Source organism: Diadema setosum, chromosome 15 (assembly GCF_964275005.1).
Source record: "Diadema setosum chromosome 15, eeDiaSeto1, whole genome shotgun sequence".
Taxonomy (NCBI): domain Eukaryota; kingdom Metazoa; phylum Echinodermata; class Echinoidea; order Diadematoida; family Diadematidae; genus Diadema; species Diadema setosum.
Window position 1 is genome coordinate 103,975 of NC_092699.1, and position 14,290 is coordinate 118,264.

At 38.8% G+C, this 14,290-nt stretch overlaps 1 protein-coding gene across 1 annotated transcript in view; it reads left to right on the forward strand.

Moving 5' to 3' along the window:
• Positions 1 to 14,290, forward strand: part of LOC140239127 (probable serine/threonine-protein kinase roco8) — a gene marked incomplete at its 5' end in the record, with an annotated part of 151,377 nt that overhangs the window by 93,766 nt on the left and 43,321 nt on the right. Inside the window, 2 exons of the mRNA XM_072319011.1 lie at positions 8,255 to 8,454; positions 9,095 to 9,196. Coding sequence (XP_072175112.1) covers positions 8,255 to 8,454; positions 9,095 to 9,196 — 302 coding nt within the window. The remainder of the gene's footprint in view (positions 1 to 8,254; positions 8,455 to 9,094; positions 9,197 to 14,290) is intronic.

The following is a 14,290-nucleotide window of genomic DNA, read 5'->3' on the forward strand; positions in this document are numbered from 1 at the left end:
TAATTACCACGCATTAATAGGAAATTGAAATATCACTGAACTTACCCCTGCATGTTTGAAGGACGATATAATTTTTACAGCCTCGGTGTTCTAGCTCCGTACCAAGCCTGGACAAATGTACCGAATAAGTCACAAGCAATGTTGCAGCTTTTTTTTTTCCTACTGCTTTCTTTCTACCACAAATTTGACGGCGGGATCCCGACAGCGCAATGATTGCATCTTCCTTGCATTTTATGTGTGTGTATGTGTGTGTGTCCGTGTGTTTGTGTTTGTGTGTGTGTGTGGGGGGGGGGGGGTGTTCGTATGTTTATGTAGGTGTGCAAGGTGTGCAGTATATATTGTGACTTTCAAAGGTCTTGTGCATGCTTAAGTAAGAAATACAATAGAGATTTATTCTGTAAGAAAATGAAATCGAGGTCACAGCTGGTCTGTTGTTCACATCTGAAAAAGTAAACCGTTTGTCAGAACCATAACTTTTGTCAAAAATTATGAACTGTTTTGTTATTTTATTCAACTTCCATTTTTTTTTTGTTATGAACGCATTTTTTGTTTTATTTCAATTGCGTTTAGTATAAACTAGTTTAGATACCACATAATAAAGCATTACATCTATCTGCTCGTATATGAAACGTAATACGGCAGTCTACCAGCTAGGAATAGGTGATAGACGTAGATATAGGATTTAGGACATTAGGAGTAGGGTAGGTTAGATTCCTATCATGGTTGTTCCTTAAATCTTTATTAGATCTTGCAGTAAAATACTAATTAATCTAGCGGTCATGACTTAGAAATTTCGTCAACATCACGTCCATTATTTGTCTATTTCGGTCAAAAGGCACGTTTAATAACTACGTTAAAAAGTCATGAATTAACGCGTTAGCAACGTGCTTATGACATTTTGTCATAAGCAAGTGACATCTTGTCTTTAAAAATATAATTATTCGGACGTCTCCACATGATCAACAAATATGGCATCTCTTGAACACATTTCATTTGAACAAAAATACATTTTGACGCCAGTTTGACAAGTTTAAATGACGTCCATTTTCTTTGTTTATTTTCGTCAAAAAGGCGTTTCTTGAGGCCATACCCTGTTTTTCAATTGGTATTTTACACATCTTCATGACGTCTACGTATAACCACCCAGACGTCAGAAAGACGTCCCAAAAATGACGTCTTTAGATGTTTACCATTTAAGCAGAGATGCGAGTTTTGGCATCAGTTTGAGACGTCTAAATTACGTCTTATTTTTACTAATTTAGGTCAAAAGATGGCATTTGACGTAAAATAGGCGTCATTCTGCCATGTCTATAGTATCAGACATAATGATATGACGTGACAAATACCTAAAAAAAGAATGTTAATTTAACGTGAGTATTACGCTGTTTAAATATGACGTCATAAATATGTCGCAAATTGACTTAAGCACTATATTTTTAATTGGTCGCTTATATTAAGTCATTAAAAAAGGGGGAAAACCGTAATGTTACGTCTTTAATAAGCTACTGTGATGTGATAACTACGTTGTCAGGCAACGTAAATTTTTCGTCAGTCATACGTCGTGAATATGGCGTAAATAATAATAACGTCGAAAAAATGTGACCCGCTTCAACAAAACCATTTTAAAGTCGTTCATGGCTTAGCTGAGAAAAAAAAAAGAGTTTGAAGTCACATCATCAAAATTGGATAAAACTATAGGATTTCTGGGGTTTTTTTGGGCATAATGTTGTAGTCTTATTTGTGTCTACCATCAGCCAACATTTGAAGCTAAATGATCAAAGGAAAGGCAAGAAATCAGATTTTTTCTGAACCTTGATTTTCCGACTTTCAACGTAACAGAAGCGTGTCCGAAGATTTGGATTTAGTGCCTAGACTCCACCCCTAAAAACGAGGGAGTCATCTTATTGGTCAGTACACGGCATCCTGATTACTGATTGGTCGTGCGTAGACCGCTGGCGCTAAAGCTTGAATGAACATTGCGGAGGTCGCTAGGAGCGTACCTTCTATTGTCATGCCGTCGGAAGGAAATTTTTGAAGGCGTTTTTCTCGAAACTCTGATTTCCTCAACAATTTGACATGCTCTAGTAAAATCATCGATATCTCCGCAACCAAGTACTAATTATGAGTTGTGTTATTACAACATTAAAGTAGAAGAGTATGAAAAATGAATTATGTCATGCCATTTTCAGAAATGTGTCCTCCTCCGACTTTCAGATCCTTTTATTGCAGCGGGTCATAATTACTTAAATGTCACATCTTTAATACGAGCTAATATGACGACATAAACAAAAAATGGCGTAAATGTCATTTAATTAACCCGTTCCATCCGCAATTCTCCGAGTGCCTTTAATACCCCCAAACGAGATTATTTTTGCCCGTCCACAGAGAGGCAGACAGGTTGGTAATCCACATGTGTGAAGGTAGTCAAACGATACATTGTTGTAACTGGATGGTTTTCAGCAATGCCGCATTCTCAGCACACTGGCGTACCTTTCACGCTCAACAACCACATGATGACACTTTGAAGAACTTCGAAGCAGACAGTGATGTACAATATGTACAAAGATGGTCGTTTATTGTCTTGTAGATGAAGTTCACAAGTCTTCCGGTGCGGTATAAGAGAGTGGGTATCTCCCACTCAATGAGTGACCGATGAATACATGAATGCTCGAATCAACTAACTTCAAAGAACAAAATCATTCTATTTATAATAGAATAATTTTTGAAGGCGTTTTTCTCGAAACTCTGATTTCCTCAACAATTTGACATTCTCTAGTAAAATCATCGATATCTCCGCAACCGAGTACTTATTATGAGTTGTGTTATTACAACATGTGCTACACTGATATCTCCAGAGATACTTATCAAACTAGATTATTTTTAACATTTTTCAATGATAATTTTAAAGTTTGCACACAAGATGAGTGTTGTATGTTTGATTACACCTACAGAAGTAAAGGGACTAATGCTACATCATTGATTGATCATTTTGTTACAACTGAAAATCTAGCAGAGTCTGTTCAAGAATACGAATGTATTGACACAGTACATAATTTTTTCTGATCATGTGGCTGTGAGATGTTTACTGGATCTGAACGTCTCTGAGGCTGCTGAGAACCAATCTATTCCAGGTCCCCTAGGAGAAAAGGAGGTTGTGTGTAACTGGAAATATGCCAAAAAGGAAGACATCAATAGGTATGAATCAATACTAAGAGGCTTGTTAGAGAAGATTGATGTCCCCTTATGTGCTATTCATTGCAGTGGGACGAATTGTAATGATCATTACTGTAATATAGATAATTTTCATGAGAATATAATTAATGCATGTTTGACAGCAGCTAATGTAATATTTGATAAAGATATTTCAGAAGTCAAGAGTAAAGTGATACCTGGCTGGAATGAATATGTTGATCCGTTTTTTAAAAATGCATTGTTTTGGCATAAGATGTGGGTTGAGAATGGACGTCCACAAGAGGGTCAGTTGTTTGAGATTAGAAAGAAATCAAGTGCTGAATATCATAAAGCTCTAAAAGAATACTGAAAGAGTCTGAATCAATAAAAAGTGATAAAATTGCTGCGGCTATTGCATCTGGTAATTCAAAAAATTTGTGGAAAGAGGTAAAAAAAATGTAACAGTGTTAAAAATGTGATAAGATATCCAAATGTAGTTGATGGAAAGCAGGGAAAAGAGGATATTGCTGAAATGTTTGCACACAAATTTGAGAATCTGTATAATAGTGTTTCCTTTGATGAAAGAGAAATGGCTATTCTCAAAAACAACATTGATAGTCTACTGAATGAAAAATGCAGGCGTGATTCATGTACTCATGGTGATCATGGTATATCAGCAGCTGAAGTGTTCAATGCTATAAAAAAGCTGAATAAGTCGAAGAAAGACGATATTACTGGAGTAATGTCAGATCATTTTATTTATGGTAACAACGCTGTAAGTGGATATGTTGCTTTGTTGTTTACCGCAATGATTAGACATGGGTATACACCTGAAAATATGCTTAGAAACACAATGGTCCCTATTCCAAAGGGAAGATGGGCAAATCTTGGAAACTCATGTAATTTTCGTGCAATAACTTTGAGTAGTATAATTGGAAAAATCTTAGAATTAGTTATTATGAATAGAGAACTAGATCATTTATGCACAAGTGATCTACAGTTTGGGTTTAAAGAGGGGATATCTACGACAATGTGCACAAGTATGGTTAGAGAAACAGTTTCATATTTTCTCCATGATAAGAGCAATGTTTATGGTCTTGTGTTGGATGCCAGCAAAGCTTTTGATAGAGTCAACTTTGTCAGATTATTTGAAATTATGTTATGCAAAGGGGTGTGTCCAATGTTTTGCAAGCTGTTGCTAAATATGTACTTAGATCAGAAGATCAGACTCAGATGGAATGGAGTTTATTCTGATTTTTTTCACAGTTTCAAATGGAGTTAAACAAGGTGGTATATTGTCTCCATGTATGTTCTGTCTCTATATTGATGGGCTTCTGCATCAACTTCAGGCACTTGGTGAAGGATGTTACATGGGTCAAATGTTTAGTGGCGTTTTCTCATACGCTGATGATTTGATCATTTTATCCCCAAATGTGTCAGCTCTGAAGGAAATGATTACTATCTGTCAAAAATATGCTTCTCAATTTGATTTGAAGTTTAATAGTGACAAAAGTCAGCTTATTATATTCAAATGTGATGGAAAAGAAGTTGTAGATCCAAGGATAACAATTAACGGAGAGTATGTGAAAGTTGTAGACAATATATGTCATCTTGGTCATATTATTACAAATGATATTTTGCATGCTGATTTGTCTAAAATTAATGGTGATTTTAACCGTCAGTGTAATATTTTACTGAGTAATTTTAGATATGCCAAGTGTGAGGTACGTAATGTTTTGTTTCAAAAATTTTGTTGTAGCTTTTATGGCTCTCAGTTATGTCCATTATATGACTCCTCTTTAGATGCGTTATATAGACACTGGAGAACTGCTGTTCGAAGAGTATGGAAAATTCCATGGCAGACACATAATGCATTCTTGCCTTTTTTATCAGCAATGATGAGCCCTGAATTATGGTTCCATAGAAGGTGTTTGAATTTTATAACAAAATCTTTAAACACAAAGAATCAGATTGTTTCTTATATAACAGGAATGAGTAGATTTGGAGCATATTCTGTACTAGGTGGTAATTTGAGATTTTTGAATAGTAGGTATTTTTTAGACCAGTCGAAGATAAATGAAAGATGGAAGGCATTATGCGGTGAGATGGATGAAGCCATGAGGAATGCCGAGCAAATAAGGGAATTGATACATATGAGGGATTACAAAGAATTTTCTTTTTTAAACCCTCAAGAATGTAATGAGTTGATTTCGTATCTGTGTCTACATTAATGTGGCATAGTGTAGCTGGAATGAAATACTTTCAGGGAGAATGCAGTTTTTTTACTGGCTACACTATTATACAGAACATAGAGTAAAAGATGCATTTTTTTTTATATATCATCATGAATGCTTCGGGGACAGTTGTTGTGCGTACATGTATACGGGTGCATAGTAGAACATCGCACTTATTGAACAATGTGTGCATGTCTATGAGAGCATGCACGGGCGCACGTGCGCACTTGTGTGTACACATCATGTACTAGTAGTCAGAGAGTGAGGTTCATTGTGCTGGATTGGGTGCATAGTTTTTTAGCCGGGATACGGATGGGTGCTGTGCTCCACTCACTTCCCCGAACAGTCAGAGCGGGCACGGGTGAGGGAGGGTTGATGGGCGAAAATATGTGGATATCTGTTTGATCTCCCTGAGGGCAATTTTAGACCTATGTGTGTGTCTGTTTAATTTTTTTTTCTAATATTTCATTTCTGTATCCATGTCTACACATTGTATCTGCATGTTTTTAGGAATATTTTACTGTATATATATGTGCTTTGTAAGAAGCGAATAAAGAACATAATAATAATAATAATGATTCTGAGGGTGCAGCACATGGTGCTATGGAAAATTTTGTCTAGCACCAAATAACACCTAGCAACAACATAATGAATATAATAGCATTTACATGCTCCACCCCTTAATAATTTATGCAAACCATCCTCCAATCAGTTGTCGGTTACATGGCTTTAGGCCATGATCATGCCTGTTCAAAAGTGGCCATCAGGCTGACCACTATAACACTCTACTTTGTCTTAGCGACTGTCCACTATACCACCTGGCTGGTCATGATGGAAAATCCCATGTATATATGTGTGGTGCTTCTCCCTCCTCTCCGGGGCTAGCACCCTTCCCAAAACTTTCCATAAGTTTCCCCAGACTCGACATTTCTTATATAATTATTTGATTGTAACAGTTTGTACTGGGGAAACAGCCGAAACTTTCCACAAATTTCCAAAGACTCAACATCTTCTTTGTATTTCTTTATATTATGGTTTGCGAACTCAATAATTTCTTTGTATCCCTTAATATTATGGTTTGCAAAGGAGGAGACAGTTTTCTGCTGAATGATCTTTTATACCATAGAGCCAATATGGCGGCTGCAGTATTGATGCACTATTCAATATCATCAATTTGTGGTGCATGTATGACACAGGATTGATCCACTTGCTCTGTCACAATTGTACCCCTTTCCACGGTCAACTACATGTGCCAGTGAACAATGGAAATATCGATCGGATGCGAGGTATGAAAAGAGCGTGCGCTGAGAACTCACAGAATCTTTTGTTCTACATAAAACCAGGCACCTGAATGGGGTGACTGGGGTTTAATAGCGAACGCACAAATCTAACTGATCTCAGCCTTGATCGCTATGTACATGTTCGTACGAATTTACAACAGAACAAGGGAAAACTAAATCAAGAAAAAGGTTAATGATACCGTGACATACGCATTTTCAAACAGAAGGAGAACAAATGCTGATAGAATAAACTCCGATCAAACCCACTTTTCTGGGCATTTTAACACAAAGAAACATGGATTTAGGCCACGAAAGCAGGCACTTATGTCTTCATTGTATACTAGGTTCCTGTAAGGAACGGGTTATTGCGCCGAAATTAGGCATATGTCACAGCTATGATATTTGGTTCTGCACACTTCTTTTTGTAGTTAATGCTAACATTGTGTTTCCATGGTAACAGCTTTTTGAAAATCATGGAAATTGCCAATTTATTTATCTTTTCTCTCTAAGGTTTTGAGCACTTGACTTGAGTTAAGACATATGTGACTGTCAGTGAGCAACATATACATTTAATCAATGCTGAACAATACATTTTCATGCTGCAAAATTTTGTTTGTTTTGTGGTAAAAAAAAACACACACACAAAGTAATTCTCGCCACCGACAATAGGCGATATCAAGGAGATATCGAGTGATATCGTACGATACCTCCGATATTGAACCTCTATAGGGCCGGGGCAGTAACTACCGGCTATTGATTTACGTGTGTGCTTTTCTATTGGCGAACATGCCAGCTTTGTTTTGGATCTAAAGAAATATATTTGTTTAGACTTTAGTTTGTTTATTTAACGAATATAACTATCCATTATACCATGGTTTTTGTTTGTTTTTTCTGTGAGGCAAGCAGAGTGTACTTCTGATGGTGCTAAAAGGAAAAAAAAAAAATAAACTAGACAAATATCCGTGCGCCGAGCAGTAAAGGTGCACCACATGCACATGCCGTGCGTCGAGCTAGTTCGCACGCATGAAACCGGAAGTTACTGCCCCGGCCTGAGAGGTTTGATATCGGAGGCATCGTATGATACCACTTGATATCGCCTGTTGTCGGTGGCGAGAATTGCTGGTTATGCTAATTCCTCAGTGTTAGGTGGGTTTATTAATCACATTGAGTGATAGTTCTAGTTTTGACTGGCGGCATCGAACATCTAGCAAAGGAAATATAACGGTTGTCACTCCCATTATTTTAAACCTCTTTCGTTGAATTTAGCGCGTACATTACTGTAGTCCTGAGCAACTGCAAAGGTAACTGTGGTTATTCCACTGATTGACAGTGTCAACAGCGATGAACAGTTTATAAACACAACTGTCGACTCATTAGGAAAACAAATGAAAACGTGTACATAATCATGACTGCTCTGAGAAAAAAACAACAGTTACAAGTAGGTTTGTTGTGATAGTATGTACAGTCTTTTTTTTTTTTACAGTGTAAATAATCATATACACACGATAGATACACATTTCCATATATACCATTCCAATAAGTGCCTCTCTCTTACCTTAGTTCCCTTAGAGCCTTCTGTGGGATCCTCTGCCTCACCGGAAGTCGTGTCACCTTCCAGGACTAGTGAGCAATCTATGCCAGAACCGATCGCAACCATTGTGGAGAAAATGCTGAAGAAAAAGGCGCAACTTAACTCTCCTCCACCTAATGAGATGTCATTAAGTATATGGGACTTTGCCGGGCAAGATGTCTACTACACAACCCACCAGGTTTGCTAGCTACTGATAGGAATAAGGTGGAATTAGTGTTAAACAGAAAATAAGTGATTCACTTTCCCACAGAATCACATTAATGTGTCATGCCATGTGAGTAGCAATAAAGTTCGTGTTCGTTGTTTGATTATGTAGAGAAGGGGAATGTGCAATAGCAATAGAAAGGGAAGAGGATAATGGATTCGGGAAGGACCTCGATAAAGACTATATTAACCATTTGTGGTTATTGATGTTGTTTTTGTTAAATAATGAACCTCCAAATAAACATTTCTCATAATAAAAACGGGTGTCAAGAGGGAAACATGGATGTTTGAACCACGAGGTAGACACTTAATAAATTACAAGATTTTCAAAGGAAATTATTTCGATGCGGAGATATTGTCGTTGTGAGACAATGCCCTTCTGGAATGAAAGTATCCATGCCTGAAAACCATACTTATGCTCATTGAAAGAAGGTAGAGGAAAACAATCATGTGTGGTGTTCTGAGAACTCTTGGTAGTGTCGAAAATCACGGAAATGACGCTAAACATTATTGGTCTTCGAAGTTTTAGAAGATTGTCCTTCCTCAAGACTTGAAGGAAATGTATACAATGATGGTTAATTAATTTATTTTACGTTGATGCTTTTGTTACATAGGTGTTTTTGACCTGGCGTGCTGTGTACATCGTGGTCTTTGATCTGAGTCGCGACCTTGACTCGGTGATTCCACCTGAATCCCGAGACGAATATTATACGACGGTGAGTAAACTAAGTAGTAAAATTTCTTTCAACAACGAAAAGCAAAAAACAACAAACTAAACAAACAAACAAACAACAACCAAATATCGAAGAACAAAAACAAACATTAACTTTTATGGAGACCAGTAATCAAACACACCTAAATGAGATGTCGTGTATGTAGATTTTATAAGTGGGTTTGAGAACTAACATACTCATTTGTGCTATTCTTTTATCTCACGAACAGTATAGTGTGCAAATGGGTGCTAACTCGTGACTAAACAGAAGCATTCATTAGCTAATTTTGAATAGTTTCACACACACATTGTGATGTGCCTTTACATGTGCCGTGGAGGAGGGGCGGTTGCAGAAATTCCGTACAGGGGAGGCACCTTTACAAAAGTACAGGGGGCGCAACCGACCCCTCATTTTTTTTCTTTTTATTTATTTTTGTAAAGAAAAATTGAAGAGGGGGCGCGCGCCTGGTGCAGCCCCCCCCCCCCCCCTGGATCCACCACTCATGGAGGAAACCCCAGTGTGCCACATTATTCTGAGACACCAACGTAGTCATTCTGTTTTTTAAAAATATATGTGACTCATAGAGATTCTGTTAAGTTGAACAGGTAGTGACCAAAGTTTTAGGGAAAATGCCACGCTTTGCTCTTGCGTAAATTGTATGACAAATTTGTGAACCTTTATCTTTCAAATGACCAATGGCTACAAAACTGTAAATACATGACTTTTGCAAACAAACGGAATTACAGTTACAGAAATGTCTAATTCAAGCGTATTTCGAGCATGGAACAACGCTTGCCAGTTAATCACCACATGAAATGCAAGTTATGTATGAGAAGAACGGAATCGAGAAAAAACATTTGTGACTGTGCACCTCAAAACGAACATAAAGTCGCACACACTGATTTTGCGTGAGGACTGAAAATAAGTGAAATGGGTAAACCTAGCCGAACTTGACTTTTTCATATTTTCTGAAAGAGCGGGTCTTCTTTTACATTATGCTAAAATTTGGTATCAGAAAACGGGCAGGAAAGTGTGTTTCTAGCAGTTAATCTCGAACATCTTTGGTAGAATAGTGTGATTAGGTGTGTCTTTAGAATCCCTTTTTCATTTCTGAAAAACCTTGTCCACACTCTTCACTTTCAACTCTAATAACTTTTGAAAGGATAGTGCTAATGCTTTGAAAGTTGGCATTAATTATGGACAGAATGTCTTAATGAGGCATATTTAATTTCAGTTTAATCTGATAATCCCTTCATTGTTGTTACTCTGGTGGTTTACTCCTGTTTTTTGTCCCATTCATCGCACAGCCAGCACGGTTTGGTAAAGATTAAGCGCTTGAATAGACACTGTACTTCAGAGCCTCTTTTCTCAGTTCACACTTTTCCGGAGTTTGTGCTTTCTTTCCAATATTTGGATGGGTTAGGAGAGTCCATTTGATTTGAATTATACATCATTTCAAAGCTTAAAGTCTGCTCTTTCAGAATATGGTCTTAACTAAAAATTCATGTCTGGCGACTTTTTGTTTGTTTTGAGGTGCAGGGTCACATTTTATTGTACTGTAGCATTTGACGATTTATCGATCCATTTTTATTTCTTTTATTTGTTTGTTGTTGTTGTTGTTGTTGTTGTTGTTGTTGTTGTTTTTTTTGGGGGGGGGGGTGTTTGAGCAAAATATGAGAAGTTGGCACGCCGTCGACTGAGTCGGGCGTGCGAACGTGGCACATAAAGAGTTACTGACAACATAAAGAGGTCCGAAGCAAGTTATCGCTCACAGTCCAGGACATGTGTTGCGACACGGATTGTCGCCCCTACACGGATTGTCGCCTCCTGCTCGGGGCGACGATCCGTGACCGGCGTTGGCGGCACGGATTGTCGCCCCCGTCACGGATTGTCGCCTGGCGATAATCCGTGACGAGGGCTGGCGGCACGGATTGTCGCAAGCCCTCGAAGCACATTTTGCTGGGTAATATCGATCTGGACATAATCATTGAAATACTATAACACATAACTTACATGGCTACATCCATGCAAACATGCCATGTAAAAAGTCATGGTGAGGTTTCAAGGATGTGTGTATGTGCGCGTGCACATGATAATTAGTGTCCGTTTGTGCGTGTGTGTGTGTGTGTATGTGTGTTTGTGTGTGTGATGGAAGAATGTGTTTATTATGTCAGTTTTTTTGCGTATATGTTTTTCGCTGCGCGTGGGGAGGGATACCTAGTAAGCTGTTGCTGGCATAAACGTTGATATTGATTTAATCAGCAGCTTTGAATTTGATGAGTTTGTTTGGCAGATTTGTATGTGAATTCGGAGTGGAGCTTTCGTGCGGGCGGATGCTGCTTTTCTGCATACGGTCCATTATGTCTCATTTATCAACATTGGGAAATCGTTTCATCAGGAAGCAATGTGGTATCGGTTAGGGTGTGCGTCGGTATGTGGGAAGGGGGTTACATTTCGTTATTGCAAAAGTTTGTTATTCTGAAGGCTCATTCGTCCGAAGGCTTATTCGTCCTAAGGCTCATTATTCCGAAGGTTCGTTATTCCGAATTATTCCGAATTTCATTTTTGGATCAACGAACCTCTAGGTATAGGGAATTGTGTGTTTCGGATAAATGAAGCCTCGGAAAAAACGAAACTTCGGAATAACGAACCTTCGTGTGTAGTGTGTGTGTGTGTGTGTGTGTATGTATGTATGTATTTGGGTTGGTGAATGTGGGTGTGGGATGATTTAGATTTTGCTTAATCAGTGGTTGTTGGGTTGGGGATTGGATTTGAAGAAGGATAGTTATAAATGGTATGACAGATGTTGGTAGGATTTAATATTTAGGATAGATGTAGGCCCTAGATTTGTTTCGGTTGGGGAGGGGAGGGGGTGGTCGGGTTTTTTTAATTACTGATTTCATTCTAGATTTGTGTAATGTATTTTATTTGTATATGCCCTTGTAAAGAAGGTGTTACATGATCCAAACCAATATATTCAAGGAATATAGGTTTGGTAGGGCCCTACATGTCAAAACTTTCTCGTGAAGAAATTATTAGTAGGGTTGGTCTATAATTGAGTTATCTATGTTGAAGTGAGATTATTTGTGGTATAAATTGACAAATGGATTTGTTTGTGTTTCGAATTGCCATGTGAAACTTTTTTGTTCATGTTACACCCAGAATGGGACGATTTATGAATGATTTGAATGAAATCAATAAATATCAAGGAAAAAAGTGTTGAGTTGGTTTATTTGCATTATGAGGATTTGTTTGAGCATTTGTTGGTGTTTGTTTGTATTACGTATGTATTAGCGGTGTGCAATGGCAGTTCGTTTGTGCTAAAATCAACTAACGATTGACAAATTTTTTACGGCTTGTGGAAATTATTCGCTCATGCATAAAGCATGCCAAACCTATTCTGGGACAAAGAATAGTGGTATGGACGTTCTAGTTTATAAGACTGATGGAAGAAAATGACTGCAGTGAAAAATGAACAAAGATAAATAACATTTGGGGAAGGTACCTCCCTCGTATGCATTTTCTCTCGGTCTCTCTCTCGCCTAGCCCGCCTCACCGCTGATATTGGTTGACACACCCATACTATTTTTAGATCAACGCTGGTGTGAATTCTTTAAACACGTGCTCATACACTCTGAAGGCGTTTGTATTGCCACAGTAGCGCCACTATATTCCACATACACACGTAAGCATACAGGCACACGTATACACACAAACAAATCACTACCACTATACAACCACCGCACATGCACAGTTTCTACATATTGTATTATTATACTCCAAACACACACACACACATACACACACATACACACACACACACACACACACAACAAATCATACACATCACATACCATGCAGCTCACAATACACACACACACACACACACACACACACACACACGAATAACTTACCAGTCATACCCATCCCACCAAAGCTTAAAACCGGAGGAACCACCCCGAGCCCGGGGCGACAATCCGTGACGGGGCGACAATCCGTGTCGCAACATTTTTTTTTTTTTTTTTTTGCTAGCACGGATTGTCGCCTTCGAGGTCAAAACTGGGAACTGCACAAGCGTCACGGATTGTCGCCAGGCGACAATCCGTGACGGGGGCGACAATCCGTGCCGCCAGCGCCCGTCACGGATTGTCGCCCCGAGCAGGAGGCGACAATCCGTGTAGGGGCGACAATCCGTGTCGCAACAACATGGCTTCCAACTTGTGCTTTGCAACATTGTTGTGATGTTTGGGTGCAATCTGCTCTGAATTGATCGGAACATTTTGCTTGTGATGATGTTGTGATGATTGGGTTGAGTTGTGGCAAATTGGGGCTTGTCTTTTTTTTTCCCGCATGTTTCATGCGGATTGTGTTGAGGACTCTCACGTTTAGTTGAACACGTGTGCTCCGAGTACGTAGTGGATGACGTCGATGATGTCTACACTCTAAAAACAGTCTAGTCAAATAATTAACTAGATTTCCCAATCAAGTAAAATTGACTTGAAAATCAGTCAATTATCAGTTACTTTGCTCCCTTTTACTATAATATCTGTCATCGATGAATAACTAAGTGCAATAGTTACGTTTGACGGGTTTCCTTTGATGCGCTTATGGGAACAAGCGCGGTCGCTTATTGGCCGATCCGCGCGATGGTTCGAGTAAAAGTTATGTTGATCACTAGCTGTGTGCGCTGCTAGAGCTAGCTGGGCTTGGGCTTTACCGTAGCGCAGCAGCGACCCCTGGCCATACGGACGAATACGTTACCTTACAGCGCCCCGCGACGGGGTTAGGCTTGGGCTAGAATAAGCCGTTTCATTTTTCGTTCGGCGATGGATGATTTCGTGAGGCAAAGACTGCTGGAATGGGGGATGGAGGAGTTGATAGACATTTTCAAGGGTAAGTTGAAACTGCATTAGGTCTACGGTGTAGTGCAGTTTTGCACCTGCATGTGGTCGGAAGTGACCGTGAATGATGGCATGACATGTCATGAGTGTGACACTGACTGTATGAATTGATGGGGGGACCGAAAGCTACGCACTTTGTTTTCAGCAGCTAGAAAAATCACGGAAATCATTGGCTTGTGCAGTTTCATTTTTATAT